Here is a 20,466-nt window from a genome sequence, read left to right as displayed (position 1 = left end):
TACGGTGATGTAGGTCAAGTTAAAATAATTTCCAAGAGGCTCAGAATCTTAGTTGATGATGACATTCATGTTCCCTGGTAGGATGAGAATGCCTGAAACAGCTTTAGCCAGACTTGCCTCACTGGTGGTGAAGGAGGAGTGCGGGGTGGGACACAGCTGCCCATTACTGTGGATTCATCTTAAGCAGCCAACCTTGGGATCTTCCCAAACTGCCCTTAGCAGCCAAAGTTGACCCCTACAGTCCCAGCTTTGGGATACAAGATGCTAGGACAGTTGGTAAATATATTGGTCAGTTCAGGCTGCCAGAACAAAATACTACAGACTGGGTGGTTTAAAGAACAAAAATTGATGTTCTCATAGTTCTGGAGGCTAGAAGTCCGAGATCAAAGAGCAAAGAGGTGGCATGTTTGGGTTCTCCTGAGGCTGTCTCCCTGGCTTGCAGGTAACCGACTTCTCACTGTGTCCTCACGTGGCCTTTCCTCAGTACATGTACATTCCTGGTATCTCTTCTTACAAAGACACCAGTCCTTATAAAAACTCCTCCTTTATGTCCTCATTTCATCTTAATTACCTCTTTAACGGCTCTATCTCCAAATTCAGTCACATGCGGGGCGGTGGTGGTGAAGGCTTCAACATATAAATTTCGGAGGCGGGGCGGGGTGGGGGTGGAGATGCAATTCAGTCCATAACAGTAAGTTACATGTATATATTTTACAAACCTTCATAGATTTCCTACCGTGCGCTGGGTAACCTGCAAGGTGCTGGGGATAGGGATAAGAAAACACCAGCCTCAAGGAGATTACAGTCTGGCTGGAAGACAGAAGTAACAGAATAACCAAACAATCTTAGTGGTTCCTGCCATGGCCAATGAGCTCAGATCCTGGGGGAAATAAGTAAGATGTCAGGGAAGACTCTGCTGCTTATACGAGAGGCTGCTGTTGCTGCATCTCTTAAATCTACCCTCCTGACCAGCTCGATATGGTCAACTGTGCACTTCTCCATCACAATGTCACTCCAGGCCCTAAAACAAAAGAGATGCCATTGTATTTGCAGCAACAGCAAAAGCTCATTTGGCGAAGCTCAGCCAGTAATGAGGCTCATACCAAAGGCACGAGCCATGAGTAAATGCACAGACAGCACTTGAGCATGACACGTGTGTATTTAAAAGCAAAGGGGAAAAGTGATGAAGCAGGATGTCGGGAGAAAACATCACCACCTCCCTTTTAGGTAGTTTACCTTCTTCCCTACAGGAAAAAGGACAGGGAGATGAAAGAAATGTGTTTCAGGCAGTTGAGGAGCAATTCTGATAAAGGTACTGTGAGCAGGTTTGACCCTGAGGAGATGAAGGTGGCTAGACAGCGGGTTCTCGGGGTAGATGGTACAATTTAAATCTTACATTTAAATGAGGCATATATGGAAGGGCTGGGAACTAACATGGGAAACTGCTGCAGGATGGTGAGCACTGCATCACGTGATTACAATGCGCAAGTTGGCCAGGATCCCTGGCGCTGCAGTGGTCATAGCTGGGCTGACACTGGAAAGACAGGGAAGCAGCCGCCTTTGCTGGGTTAGGGGAGAGCGGCTCACCAGGTAGACCAGGAAGCAGGGGCTGGGGCAGTGCTCTGGCTGGGGGAGGTGAAATGGGAGGACAAGTGAGGTAGCAGAAACTCAGATCACTATTAGTCTAGCATGCCTTTGCATTTCTCTCATTATCCAATCTACTTAGGAAAAATAATAATAATCACATCTCAAATCAGTATAATTTGAAGAGTAATTGAGTAATGAAAATCCAGTTCAGAACCAAAGATATAGCCTCTTCAATCTCACTTGCTAGTTCCCAACTTAATTTTTAAAATTAAGACACCTCTAATGAGACTCAAAATTGTTCACAATGAATCCAAAATGTAGTGAGGGGAAGATAAGATGTTAAAAGAGAAAATGTGCTCCATTTCCAAAATGATCAGAGTATGCGTGAGTGTTGGCGGTGGGGGCCATGGCAGGGGGTGAACACAGTTCTTCTCTATATAAGGCCATCTAACTATAAATGGCATTGGTTGGACATGTGAGTCAATGAACTTGGAGGAAATGGGGATTGCCTAAAATAGCATTTGTGCTATAGACCTGAATTTAGCATTTGAGGGACCTGGCTTTGAATCCTGACTCTGAAAATCCTTCATAATAATACATACACACATATACACACATGCTCATCACACTTAAACATATATGCACCTACACATACATACAGCTACACATTCATTTACACATATACATATATGCTGCTTGGCTTAGCCAAATGCTCCACTTTAAGCTTCTGTTTCTTCATCTGTAAGATCAGGAAGATACCACCTACCTCTCAAGAAGTAAATGAAATTACATATAAGCCAGGTCTCTGCAGCTCTAATGGGGGGGTACGTGGATGTGAGGAGTATTACTACTATGATCCTACTTTCTTTAAATCAAGTCACTGTCTCTGAAAACTCTCCAAGCTCACCTTCTATTCTCTCAAGGGACAGTCAAACCACTAAGTGGGCCTCTTAAGACAACAAAGAGGCTGAAATGACACTGACACACAGAAATCACCAATGCTGTATACTTAGTTTAACTAACACTGTTAATTAGAGACACTGTATTCATCATGACTCTCGACTGTACATAAGAAAAACCCAATTCAAGCTGGCTTAAGTATAAAGGAGAATTTATGAGCCCATCAAATCCAGCCACAGGTAGGGCAAGGAGAGAGTGGCCCCTGTCTGTGCATCTCTGTGCTGGTGCCATTTCCCATACCCCAGCGGATTCCACGTGTAGGGCTTGTGAAGCCAGCACACCCTGTGGAGCTCCCAGAGCCAGGATGCGAAGCCCAGCATGGAATTCTGGCCTGGACTGGGCCACGTGCCCATCCCTCCACCAGTCACTAAGGCCAGGGAGTTTCTGTAAGAAGCTGGCACCTCCCATTTGAAATCTATGGGAAGTGGAGGGGTGGGAGGAGAAAGCTGTCCTGATAGGGCTACTGGAACCCATACTGTCCACGTGAGCCACCACAACTTGGACCTATGACAGCTGCAAAGTTGAAAAGTGAAAACTTCATAACTGTTTTTTTCCAGGCCACGCATGGCAAAACACAGGGACAAAAGTCTCCCAGAGCCTGAGAAATACAATACACAAATGATCAACACACAATCGACCTTTATACATGTCACAGCCTTCTTGTTTCTTATCACAACATCCTCACAAAATCCCTCAAAATGTGGGAAATGAATCCACAACTAGGACGTTGGGAGCATCTCTACTGGCAGACGTCATCAACACCAAGACCTGTGGTTCTAACTCCTCGCTGCAACGTGTGTCAAATTAGCAGGATCAGATCATCATGATCAAGCCCCATTAGAAATCACAGCCTACGGAAAGAGGGGACAACCAATGTATGCTGCGGTGACCATGAGGTAGGGAGAAGTTCAACACAATCCCTTCAATGACTTTGTAAAGCTCCGTATCACTGCAAGTATGGCTGGCTGTCTTGCAGTCTCCCTGTGGTCTCTGAAACTAGTCTTTGCAAATGTCTTAGTCTAGTTTGCATTCTTGAAACCAAGGGGTTAATTTGATCGGATCTGCCTGTACTGCTTGCTTTTGGTCACTTGCTTTTTGTTATTTCTTTTTTCCTTTTTCCATGAAGCTGAGGCCTTGCCACTGAATGCTGGAACTTGACCTTCACTGGCTACTTTACAGATAACATTCATAGGTCACCATGGTAATGGTCCCAACAGTTGTTTTTCAGGAACTAGGGCAAGCTCCTGTCCAGTTCAAACCAGTTAGGACCACTGCCCCTTCAAATGGGCCTGCGAAAGTGCCGGAGAGGTGGCCTTTTGATATTGGAGGGCCAAAAGCTTCACCCCCAGATCACGCTAATGCTGCCATTTACTGAACATACTTCCTTTGAGATGCCATGAACCCCGACTATGCTTGTGCAGAATGAACCTGTTGCTTCATTTTTTTCCCCATTGCCAATCACCTTTCCCCACAAGTTAGACCACCCTGCTTCCCTAACCCATAAATATCCCTAAGCCTTATCTTCAGGGAGGTGGATTTGAGAGCTGTTCTCCTGCCTCCTCACTTGGTACCTTTGTGAACAAATCTTTTCTCTTTTGGAAAACCCTCCATGTCACAGTGATTGATTTGCTGTGCTAAGGCAGAACAGACCTGGACCTGGCTGAAAGCATTTTAGCACAATCAGAGGGACAGATCACAAGCAATTCCAGCCCATCTCCAAGGAACTTTCTTTTTCTGTCACATTTCTGCAGGATCTTAAGTCACTCAGAAGGGTCAGAAAGAATAGCCAGTCAGGACTCCTATTCCACTCCGCCCATAGCCATCCCGTGGGCATTTGCCTTATGCATCAGGAGCTTCAGAGAGACTGAAAACAGTTTGAAACATTCCTAAAGGTATCACTTCAGTTCAGCTGGAGAAGGATCTATGTTACTATTGCTTTTGCTGTTGTCTGTTGGGGGTGGAAGGTACTGAACATCTTAGGAAATTGCAGGACATCGCAGAAATGCTACCATAAGCATCATTAATTCTATTTATTGGATACTCAATCATCACCAGGCACTGTGCAGGTCTCTGTCCATATATTATCTTTTAATTCTCACAAAATCCCATGAAGTAAGTACTACTATCTGTTTGACTGACTGGAAAGGAAAGGCTCAAACTCATTGGATGAGTTGCTCGAGGTCCCTCGGCTGGTGGGTGGCAGAGGCTGGCCTTTGAACCTAAGGTTGGCCAGCTCCAAGGTCCATATACTTCTCTCCTAGTTATGCTGCCTCCTCTGGAGTGAAGTGTGGCAATGGCACCTGCTCTTGGAGCACCTACTAAGTGCCAGGGATGCTACACAGATCATCATCAATCCTCACAGTAATCTTGCAAGAGGGATAATTTTTCATTGTATAGTAGCTCAAAGAGGGTTAGAAAACTTCTCCAAAATCAGGTGAAAATTAGGAAGCAAGGTGTGGAATGGACTCAAGTATGCCTGACTTAAAAGCTGAGGTCATTTACCCTATGCCTGTGTGTCATGACTCACAAAGGCCAACAGGGGACCTGGGGAGAAAGACGGGCAGAGGGATGGCAGGAGAGATTCATTCTGGAAGTTCACACTTGGCGCTGGTAAAGGCCACATTCACTCATGCATGTGCACACGCACACCCGCTCCCATGTCACGTGCACCGCAGCAGGCACTCCCCAGAAACTCTGAGCCACACCTTCTGGTTGTCAAGGGAACCAAACAAGAACACAAACTTGACCCCTTGCAGTTTATAGGTAGATGATTTTAAGTCCATGTCTGAAACTGTCACGTGAACAGCTCACTCAGAATATATTCTAAAAAGTTATTCTTCTTCATTAAAATCTCTTGGGAATTGTATAAAAATATTTCTAGACTTCCATTTACAGTTCAACAGAATTTCAAGAGGAATGACTTTTTCAATTGTATTTTAAGACTGAGCACTTTGATAAAAGCAGGCTCTGCAGTGCAATGTGATCCAAGGTTGCTTAATCTTTATATTTTATAATCTAACTGATATAATTTAATAGACTAGAAAAACATTTTTAAATGCTCAAAAATTAAATAACGAAAGATTCCTATACATGAATTATAATTGGTGTAAAATTACTTGTATCTATATCTGTCTATCTACTAATATAAAATTCACATAGACTAAAATAAAATATTCATTCTATTAAAGAATGGATGGGTTCCTCTCATTGTGTTAATCTTTGAATGAGTAATTTTAGGATTTCCTTTTTTCTCTATCTAGTTTTTAAAAATCATAGAGTGAACCGTGTAGGAACCAGGAGGGAAAATGAAGCACCTTAATCACTTAAATGAAAGAAGACAAAGTTTTCATTTCCATCTTTTTCTCTTATTGTCGATTACTTATAAATATAACAGGATTCTCCCTCAGCCCTAGTCTGCAAAACACTGTAGAACATCCAATTATCTAAAGTAGAAAACCGTTTAGAAATATTTATGCCGTTTTGAAGTAAAGATTGGTGTGAGTCCAGGTTTCTGTGACTTACAGCAGAATAATTGCTTCAGACCTTGTTTTTCCCATCTACAAATGGGAGTAACCCTATCGAATGCATAAGGCTAGTACAAAGAAATAACGCAGGCTGGGTGCAGTGGCTCATGCCTGTAATCCCAACACTTTGGGAGGCCGAGGCAGGTGGATCACCTGAGGTCAGGAGTTCGAGACCAACCTGACCAACATGGTGAAACCCCGTCTCTACTAAAAATACAAAAAAATTACCCGGGTGTGGTGGTGGGTGCCTCTAATCCCAGCTACTTTGGAAGGCAGGAGAATTGCTTGAACCCGGGAGGCAGAGGTTGCAGTGAGCCGAGATCGCACCACTGCACTTCAGCCTGGGTGACAAGAGCGAAACTCTGTTTCAAAAACAAAGAAGTGATGGTTGCACAATGCTGCGACTATTAAATGCTACTGAACTGTACACTGTAAAATCATTAATTTTATATGAGTTTCACTTCAATTAAAGAAACTTATAGGTGTTACATATGGATGGTAAAATTAGGAGTAATTATATCTTTAGATTGTCTATTTTCTATAACAAAGACATATTATTTTGGTAATAAAAGCAATAAATGTTATTTGGGGTGGGCAGGGGGGACTGACATTAGAAACAAAAATTAAGCCGGGTGCGGTGGCTCATGCCTGTAATCCCAACAGTTTGGGAGGCCGAGGTGGGCAGATCACCTGAGATCAGGAGTTTGAGACCAGCCTGGCCAATATGGTGAAAACCCTGTCTCTACTAAAAATACAAAACTTAGCTGGGCATGGTGGCGCACACCTGTAGTCCCAGCTACGCAGGAGGCTGAGGCAAGAGAATCACTTGAATCTGGGAGGCAGAAGTTGCAGTGAGCCGAGATCACGTCACTACACTCCAGCCTGGGCAACAGCGCAAGACTCTGTCTCAAAAATAAATAAATAAATAAAAATAAATAAAAATAATCCTAATTTGAGGAGAGAGAAAGAGGCATGCTAATACAAAACCCCAGAGCCCTGAAATGTTTTGCTGAAATTGGCCTCCTATTCTTCTATGAGGGGGCTCCTGTCCCTTCCCTCTTTGTGAAACTCTGCATCTTTCATTTCAGTGATTTCCCCAGTTTCGGACTGAGCCGCTGCTTCTTCACGGCCACTGCTGTTTGCTACTACTTCTCTCACTGCTGTAAACCTAGCTCTTAAATATGGGTCAGCTCTCTGGACCCTTTTCCTCTTTTCCATTCTATACCCTCCTGCAAAGCTCATCTATGCCCATAACCTATGCCCATAAGCTTCCTCCCCACCCTGATTCCCCTCTTCCAAAGTCCAGCCTCAGTTTCCACCTCCTACTGAACAGTTACCCTGAAACATGAGATTAAGCCCACACACACCCCAGCAGGGACCTGGCCTGGAGGAAGCTCTTAATAAACGCCTCAATTTCCTGACTCCTCTGTTTCTGTTCACAAAACTGCCATTTTCTCAGTGTGCATCACTGGATTTTGGTTAAAATGGTTACTATACACGGGTAGCGGGAAGAGCTGAAATTAAAGTCAGACAGGAAAATACAGGATATCTGACTGGTATTTTCCCAGATTCCACACCAGGCTATAGCCACTGGGGAAGAAGAGGGGTAACTAGAGATTGGGCAAATTTGGAATCTCAAGAGATGGCAAAGATCAGAATCAACCAAAGCCTTCTTTTTAAATTGTATTTCCTTGTATTTTAAAAGTAACTTAAGACTGTGCTCTGCATGTTCTCAGTGACCACATAAAACCTTGAGAGATGAGAGCTGCAGACCAGCAGCCCTTTAAACTCACCGCTGATTTTAAGCAAAAGCAGCTAGCTGACTCTATTACTGTAGTTACAGAAATATCTTTACAAACAACTCAGTGCAGAACAATAAGACAAATGATGCCAAGAATACAGGGCCCCTCCTTGAAACCAGAGGGCCTCTGCAGGCCCAAAGAGGACAGAAGGCAATTAGGACTTAGGGGTTGGGGGGAATGGAGAGAGGTTTTCTTATTTTCCTTTTCTGTCATTGCTAATTTTTTTTAATGTGTATGCCTGAGGGTGAGAATCAGGAGATTCATGCATTAGGTGGATGCCCTCCTTTGCAAAATGGACAAAAGAGTCAGCTTGCGGAGCAGATTAGATAGAAGAGGCCAAAGAGCCCAGGGGCTTCAAGCTCCAACCAAATGGGAAAGCAATGAGTGGGTGAGGGTCAGGGCAAATCCAAACAAAACCTGGGATTCATTGGCCCTTACAGAGAGGTAAGGGGTGCCAGGACTCCAGACCAGAGGCTGTGGCCAGACGCAGGAGTCTGGTAGTGACATCCTGGTCATATCAGAGGGTGACACTGAAAATGGAAATCATGAGAAAGGAAGGTGTTTGGGAAAATGCTCCTTTGGAGGGTTTTGGAAGTTTTTTCAACTGGAATATACCTATGAGAATGAATGGTCAGAAACCTGAGGCATGAAACATTGAAGGCTAAAGCTGACGTCGTATGGAGCATTTGTGAGGTGTCAGGCACCAGAGTGACTGTGACATTCACAGTTCTTTAATCTTCACCAAGATTACAAAGATCACAAAGACCTTGGGCCTCAGGTTTGATTGTAAAATGGGGTTGTGAGAAACACATCTCACAGGCCCATTTTACAATCAAACCTGAGGCACAAGGTCAGAGAGCTGGTGCCCAGAGAGGGAGGGATTCAGCCCCAGTTTGATGTGATGCTAAAGTCTGTGCTCTTTCACACAGCTATGTGTGCACCTGCTGTGAATATACACTTTCAGAGTATCGAGTACAGCTTGGTACTTGTGAGCTGGGTGAACTTCTCAAGGAAGCAGTCCTATTTATGAGGAATTAAAAGTGTCTGAGATAAAGATATGCATGAATTCTCCTTCAGATTTATGTATACATACAACAGGCTCTGGGCATCCTCAGCCTTTGCCCCATCCTGAGAACTGCCCTAACAGATGGGCAAGAGGCCTTTGAGCCAGGAAGGTGAAGAGCACAAGGAAACCACATTCGGAGGATTTTAGCCCTATTTTCCTAAGAGTTGCAGTTTTGTAAAATATTTCAATAGCTAACCTTGATTGGGAATTTAGCATGAACTGTCCTATGTGCTTGACTAATGTGAATCCACCAAATCCTCGCCAGGACTCCAGGAGACAAGCATTGTTATGACTCCTAAAGAGAAGTTAAGTCAGCTGCCCAAGAAACCAACACAGGGTTCACTTCCAGGTTGTCCAAACCTATAATATATTGTATTGCCTCCCTAAGATCCATAGGACCTTGGAAAATCATCTTGTTTGGGGATGGGGATCTTCAGCGCCTTCCACCCACTCTGTCCTCTCCTTGCACCCACAGCAGACACAGCTGGCTGAAGGTAACACTCTTTCTCCACTGAGCCAGAACTAAGCATCAAAATCCATTCTGACCTGTTTTGGGGGAAGTTGCTAGAGTGGATCAGAGCTGGTACTAGATAGGGAATCTTTGCCATTGCTGAGGTCTGCTCCTTAATTTGCAAATGAAGCTCTAGGTATGCCACGTGGCTTGTCCAAGGTCACAAAGTTTACCAAGTGAAGGGTTGAGACCAGAACCCAGGTCCCTTGACTCATAATCCAGTGTTCTTCCACTATAACTTCCTCTTGAGCCTTTCATGGCATGAAAGACAACCAAGGTGAGGTATCTCATACATCTCAGCAGTAAAAGTTTGTAGCAGAGTTATGGGAGGGGGTAAGGGTTGTGGAGAATGGGTAATAAACGCTATTACTCCCAAGTAAGTTTGGACATGAAGCCAACCTAGAACATGGGAAACTGGTATTCCTCAAAGCAAGTCATCTAACAATCGTGTCAACTTCATGCACATTCTACGGATTGCATGTACATTGGTGCACAGGGAGGAACAGCATGCATCTCACAGCAGAAGACCTGCTTTCCTTTAGCCCTATTTAAGCTGTGGGGGTGGGTAGGTGGGAGTCTAAGGCAACACAATCCTCCTCTGTAGGCTGAAAATGCCTTTAAGTCCCTCCATTACATTAGCTCGTCCAGTGTGAGTTGTCAGAAGTAAATGCATGGCCAGGCACAGTGGCTTAAGCATGTAATCCCAGCACTTTTGGAGGCCAAGGCAGATGGATCACGTGAGATCAAAAGTTCGAGACCAGCCTGGCCAACACAGCAAAACCCCATCTCTACTAAAAATACATAAAAATTAGCTGAGGGGGGTAGTGGATGCCTGTAATCTCAGCTACTTGGAAGGCTGAGGCAGAAGAATCACTTGAACCCGGGAGGCAGAGGTTGCAGTGAGCCAAGATCACACCACTGCACACCAGCCTGGACGACAAGAGCGAGACTCCGTCTCAACAACAATAACAACAACAACAACAACAACCAACAGAAGTGAATGGAAATAAAATATGTTAGATAATTTATTTTAATTCTACCACTGCATCCTAGGGACACAGAGTTGATAATAATTAGTGGCCCAATACTACGGTGATGGAGAAAACGAAGAGGGAAGAATGACCAGAAGGGTGTAAGGGTGTCAAGTGAGTCACTGGAAAGGTTTGTAAAACCAGTGGTTTCATCTGTGCTGACAGTGGCTGGGCTTCTTAGAGTGGGTGGGCCAAGCAGCCTTTTCCAAGAAGGGCTAGGACTCGTGGTCTGACCACAGAACGGGCTGTGAGTGGTTGAGAGGGTGGGACCTGGACGTCCCCTGGGGATCTCCAGCCTAACCCAGGACTGGACACACAGAGATGTTATCACAAAGAAATGCTTGCAGGTGTGGTGGGGAGGGTAGGCCCAGGGAAAGCCTGCTTAGAGGAAGAGCTAGAAATAAAAGCAGGCCAAAATGGTCAGGCAGTAGCTCCTCTCTGAACAAAACCCCGTGGGGAGCTCTGAGGCCAACAGGGCCTACAAGGCCAAGAGGGCAGAAGGAGGAAATAAAATCAGCATGGCTTGTGGCAGCTTTCAGCAGAAGGCATGAAGCTACCAAGAGCAGAGGTGCCTATGTCGTTTTGGGATGAAACCATCAGAGACCAGATGAAGGGTCAGATCAGGGGTGAGGAATGTCTTTAATTATGAATCACTGACTCATTACAACAAATCATCCAAGGGTGATGTTTTAATAAAGTAACCTAATTTTAAGTTTGATGGGTGAATGGAATATGGGGGAGAGGGACAGGGAGTTTGGAAATGGGAAAATATAAAAAAGACTTTATTCTTTTCATTAACAAAATAAGCGAGATTAGTAAACGAATTAAACGAATAAAATAAAGAACACATTTCAAACACATAGAGACCATAACACAGAGACACACAGACACAACAAGAAGGGACAGCGGGGACACCTGTCAGCTGGCCACGCCTGCAGAGCTCTGAATAAGCCACTCTTCTGTTCAGCCCGCCCTGGGTCCCCTCTGAACAATGAGCTTGTCCCCTTCTAATGCTCTGCTTGGTTTCCATTGTACAAGAACTGAAGTGCTCTCTAGCCTGCTAAAACTGTCTGTAGCAGCCTAAATGGTATTTAAAATAAAGACTGTGAACTGATGAAATGACCAATTATGTTAAGTACCCATGCCTGGTGTAATCCAAACCAAATCTTACCCCATTATCCTCGAAACCGAGAGGTGATTCAGCAGCCCCTCCTGCCAGTGATTCTGAACCAAAATACAGGCACTGCACCCGACGTCCAAGGAGGACCTCGAGAATGACCAGTTAATTCTTGCAATTGGTTTTGTGCTGGGAAAAATAAAGGTACTAAGTTTCCACTCTAAACCAAACGATGATTAGACAATGAAAACTGGTGCCCCGCTGTAACTATTAGGTCATTCTGATTTTCACTTTGTTTCAGGTTTTAACTTCCATTATTTCCTCTTCAGACATTGCATTATTCTTCCCGTCACTATCCAAAGGTGTCTATGAAGTGCTCAGGTTCCGCGCTGTTGCTATGGTCTCTGTGAAGCTAAGTTCTCTGGTTATTTCTCTTTCTTGCAATGACTTTTTTTTTCTATTTCCACACACCTATATCTATCTGCTTTTCTAAGGCCTTAAGTGTCAGTTCTCCCAAGAAGTGATAGCCCCTCTGCTCCCACCCTTCTGACAAAAATAGGTCTCCCTCCTCTACACAACAGGGCACCCCCACTGTATTAGTCCATTTTCATGCTGCTGATAAAGACATACTGGAGACTGGGTAATTTAAGAAAAAGTGGTTTAATGGACTCACAGTTCCACATGGCTGGGGAGGCCTCACAATCATGGTGGAAGACAAAAGATACGTCTTACATGGCAACAGACAAGGGAGAATGAAAGCCAAGCAAAAGGGAAACCCCTTATAAAACCATCAAGTCTCGTGAGACTTACTCACTACCACGAGAACAGTATGTGGGAAACCGCCCCATGATTCAATGATCTCCCACAACACGTGGGAATTATGGGAGCTACAATTCAAGATGAGATTTGGGTGGGGGCACAGCCAAACAATATCCTACTTATTTTCCTATCCTGCATTATTGAGTCCTGGGGAGACCACTCCATGAAGCAAGTTCTCCCCTACCCTGGTTCAATTCTGCCAGTCCTGCTAGTGATCCATAACTCATGATCCATAACCCCGGCTGGCTTCTGCTGGCCAGTCACTGGTGCCACAGCACCCTAAAGAAAGATTCCCATGTCACCCCCATGTGACCAAACTGCACCTTCTCCCCCAGCGCTGAGAATTGGCATCTTTGGGGACAAGCATCCTCGTTCTACTTGCCCTCAATTCCAGTGCCTGTGGCTGGAACCTATTAACAGAGTTCCCTACTGGTCTGATTATCTAGAAAAATTTCCGTCCACTTGCTATAGGGGAAAAGGAGGGGTGTGTGTATATTTTTGAAAATAGAAAGTGAGAAATCAAAAACCTGAGAAAGTGGCATTAAACAGACACATTTTTCTTCTACTTGATTCTAACCCAAACCTTCCCCTGGCATGACTGGACAGTCCCTTCTTTAGCTACTCATATCTTTATTCGTAAAATCTTGCTTGTGGGCCTTAGCAACTTTCCCATGGCCCAGAACCACCCACCAAAGGAACACAAAAATAATAATTAGGAAGAATACCCACATATTCCAAAAAAATATTATCACAACAAAAGTGTCTCCAGAACTCTAGGGAATGAAGAAACATCACAGAAAAAAAAAAGAATGTTAACAAATCTCTGCCCACCCTTCCAAGCTCTCACCAAGATTCTTCTGATTTTCAAATGTACAAAATTTTAATGCGTTGCATTTAACTGGATGTGGATTCAATAAGCATCTGAAATCTGTACTAGTTTAATTCACAGTGCCTACAGCAACTGGGGGAATTTGTAACCCTATCAGGAAGAGAAAAGAAGTCTACACCCACAGGATAATCTCATACTGACATCTCTCAACTTCAGAAACCTTATCAATATTAATATTTCCCTCATGTTTTTGCCCCACAGAAACGAACAAAAAGAACTTACCTAATGCCAAAGTGAATGAATAAAAATCGTGAGAAAAGGCTCTAAGAACAAAATCTCTTTTCTCAAAATAATCCAAACCTGAATGATGTTCATATCACTGCTATAGTTCTAGAGGAAAAATCACACGCATAACTTTGAAACTCACTTGAAAAGAACCCAAAGGCTGATCCTAATCAGTTTCCACTTCTACTATCTGAAGGGAAAACAGAATAGATTTTTTAAAATTATGTGTTAATTTTTGAGAGTGGAGGGACTTCCTTTTGTTTTCTTAAACATTTAGGATATCTACAATGATTATTAAAATTAGGTTTAACCAAACTTGCCTGACTACATTTCACCTGTACGAAGCAAAAATACAAAGAACACTTGAGTCCCCAATTTCACGGGCTATTAAAATGACAGTATGCAATTGCATGGCCTATAAATCAGCACTAAAAATGTGATGACATCTCTGACAAGGGTTTGAGCTACTACGGAAACCTGAAGATACATGTATCTCTTCTTAACCACACTTATCTTCTACTCCTTCATACATAGGGCCAGCCCTCAGCCTGTACTTTTAAGGGAAAGAGGCTAAATAGCTCTCAACCAATCAATAGACACTAAAATCCCTCACCATAAGCCCAGTGTAGTTCAAAAGCTCTTAGCACAGCCAAGCCCATCCGCATTTGGCCAGTGGGACCTGTCTGACTCCTAGCCAATCAACAGAAGTAGGAGGGATAGAAAGCTCCAAGACCCCGGGAACCACTCAATTCCATTTTATTTACAGAACAGATATCCAAAATAGCAACAACCCCAAAGTAATTTCTAAAAGGATTAAAAATGAACCTCTTTGCTATTTTTTAAATCACTTATTCCTCCTTAACTTTGGCCATTTCAAAAGGAACTTAATTGCAAAAGTAGAGATGAAAGGTCATTGGAATTCCGTGAGCACACCACCTAGGGACTAGGACAAGGCAGCTGAGTTGGGCTGGACAACAGCAAGGGTGTCCCCTGTAGGTGACACTTGTGGGGACCAATGTAGGGTGACTGGACTCTGAACCTCAGAACAAACCACGGCCAACCTTCCAGGTACATGTAGATGTTGGGCAACAGCAAGAAATGCATGCACCTCCATGATGATACAAGTGCCAGAATAACCAAACCCTCCTTTTTCAGCTCAAGTTTTTGAAACATGTAAAGGGGTTTGCTTTTATCAGCCTAGTTTATGTTTCTGTCACATTCTAATTACCATGTAATTCCAACGTCACCAAAGCAAGCCGAACACTTCCAGAATATGACCAGTGACGGCGGGCCAAAGAAGCAGTCCTTAGAGGCCTGGTTTCAGACTCATGATTCACAGCGACCGAGAAGCTTGAGTAGGAAGAAATATAGAGAACTGGACAAACAGACCCCACCCACAACAGTCACACTTCTCCAGAGAGCGGCCACTCCTAAACGGGACAGAACTCTCCTATTTGACACCAAGCACAAAGGAGCGATGAAAGGCAGCTGGGTGAGGAGGAGGGAGAGGAAGGGGTGTTGCTAGGGACCTACCTTGGAGAAGGGCTCCATTTCTCTTGAAGAAGGTACTGCCCGGCCAGATGGGTGGACCTGATGTGCTGAAAGACAAGAGAAACTAGCATAAGGCCAAGTTCATCTGCACTCACACACCTGCAACCCCTCCCCACACTTCCCTCAAAACATTTCCCCAAGTATGCATGACTGACACCCTTTGAAAATGCATCCTCAAAAACCATGAGGTCTGCTTTATTGTAAACAGGTTTCATATTTCACAGTGCAGAACCTATCTGTGAGTATTCTGCTTATTATCTTGACCCTGCTCACATCTAGGCACTGAAATGACCAACAGATACACAAAATGGCAAATTCACATGGTTTAATGGCATAGCATATAACTTAAGAATATTTGCTAACCTGTTCATAATTTCATGAATGTACGTGGTGAAGAACTCCTAATCATATTTTCTGAGACCAAGCGGGTTTTCCAACATTCCTGGTGCTACCTGCCTGCTACAAATGCAAACTTGCCTTTCTTGGCATTTCTACCACTAAATCCTTAATATATGGAGATGACCTTAATCGACTTCCTCCTTCCCCCTCTTCTCTTGTTTCATATCCTGTTTTCAATTTCTTGGCTTAAAATGTTGCACTCCATACCCTATAAAACATTTTGCAGATATGTTACCACCCACAGTGTGGTAATAGGAGAGGCAAAGAAAATAGGAAAGATCAATATATCACAAAGACACTTACTGCATTTATAGATGAGCATTTTCACTGTTTTAAGACAGCCAGTAGAAAACTTTATAACTAAGGCAGCCTTAGTAAAATGTCCTTAGAGTGGAAAGTAGGTTATATTCTAAATCAAGGATTGGTTTAGATTAATGTTAGGAAGTACTTAGTCAAAAATGTTACTACATCCAGCGCAAGAGGCAGCATAAATTACTCTCACCAAAATAGTACATGACAAATTATATTGGTTAATGCATTATCAATCACCTTCAATATGAGAAAAATAAGTTCGAATAATGCATTTGTAAGTTTGGCAGAAACACACACACACACACACACACACACACAGAGGAATCTGAAGGGCTATATGGTGAATGCTTCACCAGTAAACCAGGGTCTCTAGTTATCTAGGACAGCAATACTGTTAGCAAGCAGAAATGCCAATGACAGTTCTGCCCACTGGAATTTCATTACCAGAAGTACAAATAGTACAGCAGGTATAGGGACACATTACATGATTGGGGAGGAGTAGGAGGGAAGAAGAAACGAGCTACAGCACAAAAATACTATCACACATCAAAATCACGTCAAATGTGCTAGAAAATACATATTATAAACCTTGATGTTAATGAAACTTTGGTTTTATTTTGTTTTGGATCCACTGAACTAAAATTAAATAAATGAGCATCATGCATCTCAGCCATGGTATTCCCCGCAGCCCTGATTCGCAGCCAGGCAGTTGTAACCACAGAGTGGCCAGGAGCTACACAGGGTTACAGCAGACCGGACTGGAGTCTCAGGATGATGACACCAGCTGATTGTTCTTCCATTGGATTCCGATCTTATTCTGTTTCAGGGCACTTAAGGCTCAAAGTTGCATGAAGAATAATGTGCATTAAAATACTTAAGATTATCTTTTAACAATCCCAGCAAGCTCTCAGGACTTTACCATCTTATTTTTATAACAAAGCAAGGAACAGCAAGCTGGCTGTTGCCAATACAGAATCACCTGATTTATAAAGATATTTTAAAACCGAGGACTTCATTATAGCAGAGTTGGTATTTCTAGAGAATTCAATAATTGAGTATTACTGCAGGAGCCTGAATATCTAGCTTACTTCCATCCAAATCTCTTCTTTATCCTGACCTTGATTTGGCTGAAAACTGAGTAGACATCAGGGATGCAGCAGTATGGGGAATGAAGGTCGGATAAATCCAGTGGTTTAGATAAGGAAAATTCTCTGTATGATAGAAATCTACCTAAAGATTCTTACAACATCCTTTTAATGTACTTAAATCACTGATCACCACTGTTCTATGGTCAATCTGTGGTGCTGTGGAACTTATCTGTACTCTAGTAGTGGAGAGAGACTTGGACTGACCGCCACCTTCTCTTTCCTGGCCCCTGTTGTAATTGATGAATTCACACGTGGTCTCTTTCCAGCTCGAGGTAAGTCAGCTCCTGCCATGCTAACTGCAAAGTTTTCAAGCTCCTTGGCCCATATCCACACGCTTCTTTTGGATGGTTCCTCAAAATGACGTCTTCTAACTGCTAGAAGATCCAAGGATTTATTAAACCCCTGCTGAGAATTGTGCTTGGTGTTGAGAAAGACTTGAGGGGAAAATTTAAAACCCTATTTTATGACCTCTAAGAACCTGCTGTCAAACTTACCTGGCTCCAAACTCCTCTGACTCTATTTAATGAGACCAGCCATGCCTACAGACAGACTCATGCTTATGTCTCCAGTGGCTGCAGGTTGGGAAGGCAACAAGCTTGATATTTTTTTCCCCCTCCATCTGGAGATGTCCCTGGATGATTGGCCTTTAAAGCTTAAAGTTGGTTAAAACCACACATAGTACATGAAATTACTTAGAAATGTCTATTAACCACAGTAATTCAGAGATGAAAGCAGTGATAGAAGTCTTTGTGGGAGGAGTTGCAAACCATCCATCCTCAGGCAGCTCAAGAGCGGGGAGGGTGGGAGTGGTGGGTACAGGGGAAGAATGGAGTGTGCTCCATACCCAGCCATGTAAATATCACTGCCATGAGAAGTGACCATGGGGGCCCCTTTTTAACCCTGAGTGGGTTTTAATCACCTTAAAATGGTGTTTGCATTGCTTGACCCTAGGATCAAGTTACCATTTACTGAGCATAGTAATCAACCCTTTTCCATGGAATCCTCTAATTCTGCAGGGTGAGCAGGGCAGAAATCACCTTCCTGTTTTTGGGGTTTTTTTTTTTTTTTTTTTTTTTTGACAGTCTCGCTCTGTAGCCCAGGCTGGAGTGCAGTGGTGCGATCTCGGCTCGCTGCAAACTCCGCCTCCCAGGTTCAAGCAATTCTCCTGCCTCAGCCTCCCGGGTAGCTGGGATTACAGGCACCTGCCAGCAAGCCCGGCTAATTTTTGTATTTTTAGTAGAGATGGGGTTTCACCAACTGATTTCAGTGGCCTGGCTGGTCTCGAACTCTTGACCTCAAGTGATCCGCTCGCCTTGGCCCCCCAAAGTGCTGGGATTGCAGGGGTGAGCCACCATGCCTAACTCATCCATTCTTTTTTTTTTATTTTTTTAAACTGAGACGAGGTCTTGCTCTGTTGCTGAGGCTGGTCTCAAACTCCTAGCCTCCAGTGATCCTCTTGCCTCATCCTCCCAAAGCACTGGTGGTGTGAGGTACCGTGCCCGGCCACCTTCCCTGTTCTATAGGGAGACAGACAGAGGTCCTGAGAGGTGAAAGGACTTGCCCAAGGCACTGTGTGACAAGTTAGTGATCAACCCAAGAAGGACTAGGGCTTGCCCACTGTACCATAGAGACACACACATCAACAGCTCCTATTTCATTTCTAATCTTCTAGCTTTCCTCTTCTGCTCTTCCAGCACTAAACTCTTAGTCATCCTTCCCCGTGGAAGAAGGCTGTGAATGGTATTTTGCTAGGACTCTCTCCAAGGCAAAGCCCCAGGCTAGAAAAAGCAATCAGACTAACCATATGTGAAAGACACGCGGGCTCCTATTAGCAGAAACAATACAACGCCAGTGCCACAAATGTCTCATTTCAATAATACGCTAACAAAAATCCCATGACCTTCAGCAGTATAAGCCAGACCAACTTCGTAACAAAGAAAGCGGACCAACAGGTTAAGAGGACCTTGCCGGCCAGCAAGGTGGAGTGCGACATGGCATTTGAGAACACTGATCCAGCTGATCGTTAAGAGCAGCGCTGAGCCTGCAAATCCCAAGAGGTGAGTGATACCATCCTGAACAGCATACCCGGCAGCTGCCAGAGACTCAGCCCTCAGTAATTCCCGGATCCCACACTCTGAGCTGCACTACCTCCAGCTCCCAAGTGGATATCCTGAGTCAACAGGTAGGACAGCCTGAGGGTGGCTCTTAGCAAGATGACGTGATCCATCATGTGTTCTCTCTACACCCAGGAACCTTAACCATTGTGAGAACCACCTGGATTATAAACCAAGACCGTGGGAGGTTCTGCCAAGACACACACCTGTATTCACCAGCTGAACTTTCTGTGGATCTCAATGAGAAATAAATTAAGAAAAGGATTGTTTTCTAAGATCTCACCTGCCAAATGTGAACTAGGACCTTCAAAAGAGAGAAGTGGGCCAGGCATCATGGCTCACGCCTGTAATCCCAGCACTTTGGGAAGCCAAGGTGGGCAGATCACAAGGTCAGCAGTTCGAGACCAGCCTGACCAACATGGTGAAACCCCATCTCTACTAAAAATACAAAAATTAGCCAGGCATGGTGGCGCATGCCTGTAATCCCAGCTACTCAGGAGGCTAAGGTAGGAGAATTGCTTGAACCCAGGAGGCGGAGGTTGCAGTGAGCCGAGATCACGCCACTGTACTCCAGCCTGAGTGACAGAGCAAGACTCCGTCTCAAAACAAAAACAAAAAACAAAAAAAAAGAGAGAAGAGGATGCTACAACATGGATGAACCCTGAAAGCAAGCTAAGTGAAATAAGGCAGAATAAATAAAACAGATACTGTCTGATTCCACATAGAAGAGGTATCTAGAGTAGTCAAATTCAGAGAGACAGAAAATGGAATGACGGTTACTAGAGGCTCAGGGAAGGCGGAGTAGGGAGTTTAATGGGTACAGAGGTTCAGTTTTACAAGACGAAAAGAGTTCCGGAGGTTGGTTGTACAACAATGTAAATGCACTTAACACTACAGAACTGCATACTAACAAAATAGTTAAGATGGTAAATTATATGTCTTTTACCAGAATTTTTTTTTTTTTTTTGACAACAGGGTCTTGCTCTGTCACACAGGCTGGAGTGTTGTGGTACAATCTCAGCTCACCGCAGCCTCCACCTCCTAGACTCAAGCAATCCTCCTGCCTCAGCGCTCAGAGTAGCTGGGACTACAGGCACATACCACTCTGCCTGGCTAAGTTCTTTTTTTTTTGTAGGACAGGGTCTCACTATGTTGCCCAGGCTGGTCCCGAACACCTGGGCTCAAGTGATCTGCCCACTTCAACATAAATAATTTTTGTTAATGTATAAAAAAAGAGAGGAGTAGGGAGGGGAGGAGGGAGAGGAGTAGGAAAGGAGGAAGGGAGGGGGAGGAAGAAGAAAGAACAGAGAGATTGAGATGATAAGAAGGACTCTGAAGAAATGAATGAAAGCCTAAAGTGCTTGGGGTGGGAAGAAAGGAAGAATATCTGAATGTCCCCCGTGGTTAGCTT

The 20,466-nt window shown here is 44.0% G+C and overlaps 1 protein-coding gene across 5 annotated transcripts in view; it reads right to left on the bottom strand.

The window, feature by feature from the left end:
- The window catches only part of FOXN3 (forkhead box N3), a 459,903-nt gene that overhangs the window by 104,496 nt on the left and 334,941 nt on the right, over positions 1–20,466 (bottom strand). For all 5 annotated transcript variants that reach the window (XM_032179275.3, XM_058429470.1, XM_058429471.1 and 2 more), the window contains one exon: positions 15,065–15,129. In XM_032179275.3, the coding sequence (XP_032035166.1) occupies positions 15,065–15,129 (65 nt within the window). The remainder of the gene's footprint in view (positions 1–15,064; positions 15,130–20,466) is intronic.

Source organism: Hylobates moloch, unplaced genomic scaffold, assembly GCF_009828535.3.
Source record: "Hylobates moloch isolate HMO894 unplaced genomic scaffold, HMol_V3 SCAFFOLD_16, whole genome shotgun sequence".
Classification (NCBI taxonomy): Eukaryota; Metazoa; Chordata; class Mammalia; order Primates; family Hylobatidae; genus Hylobates; species Hylobates moloch.
This window is presented reverse-complemented; position numbering and strand designations above follow the sequence as displayed.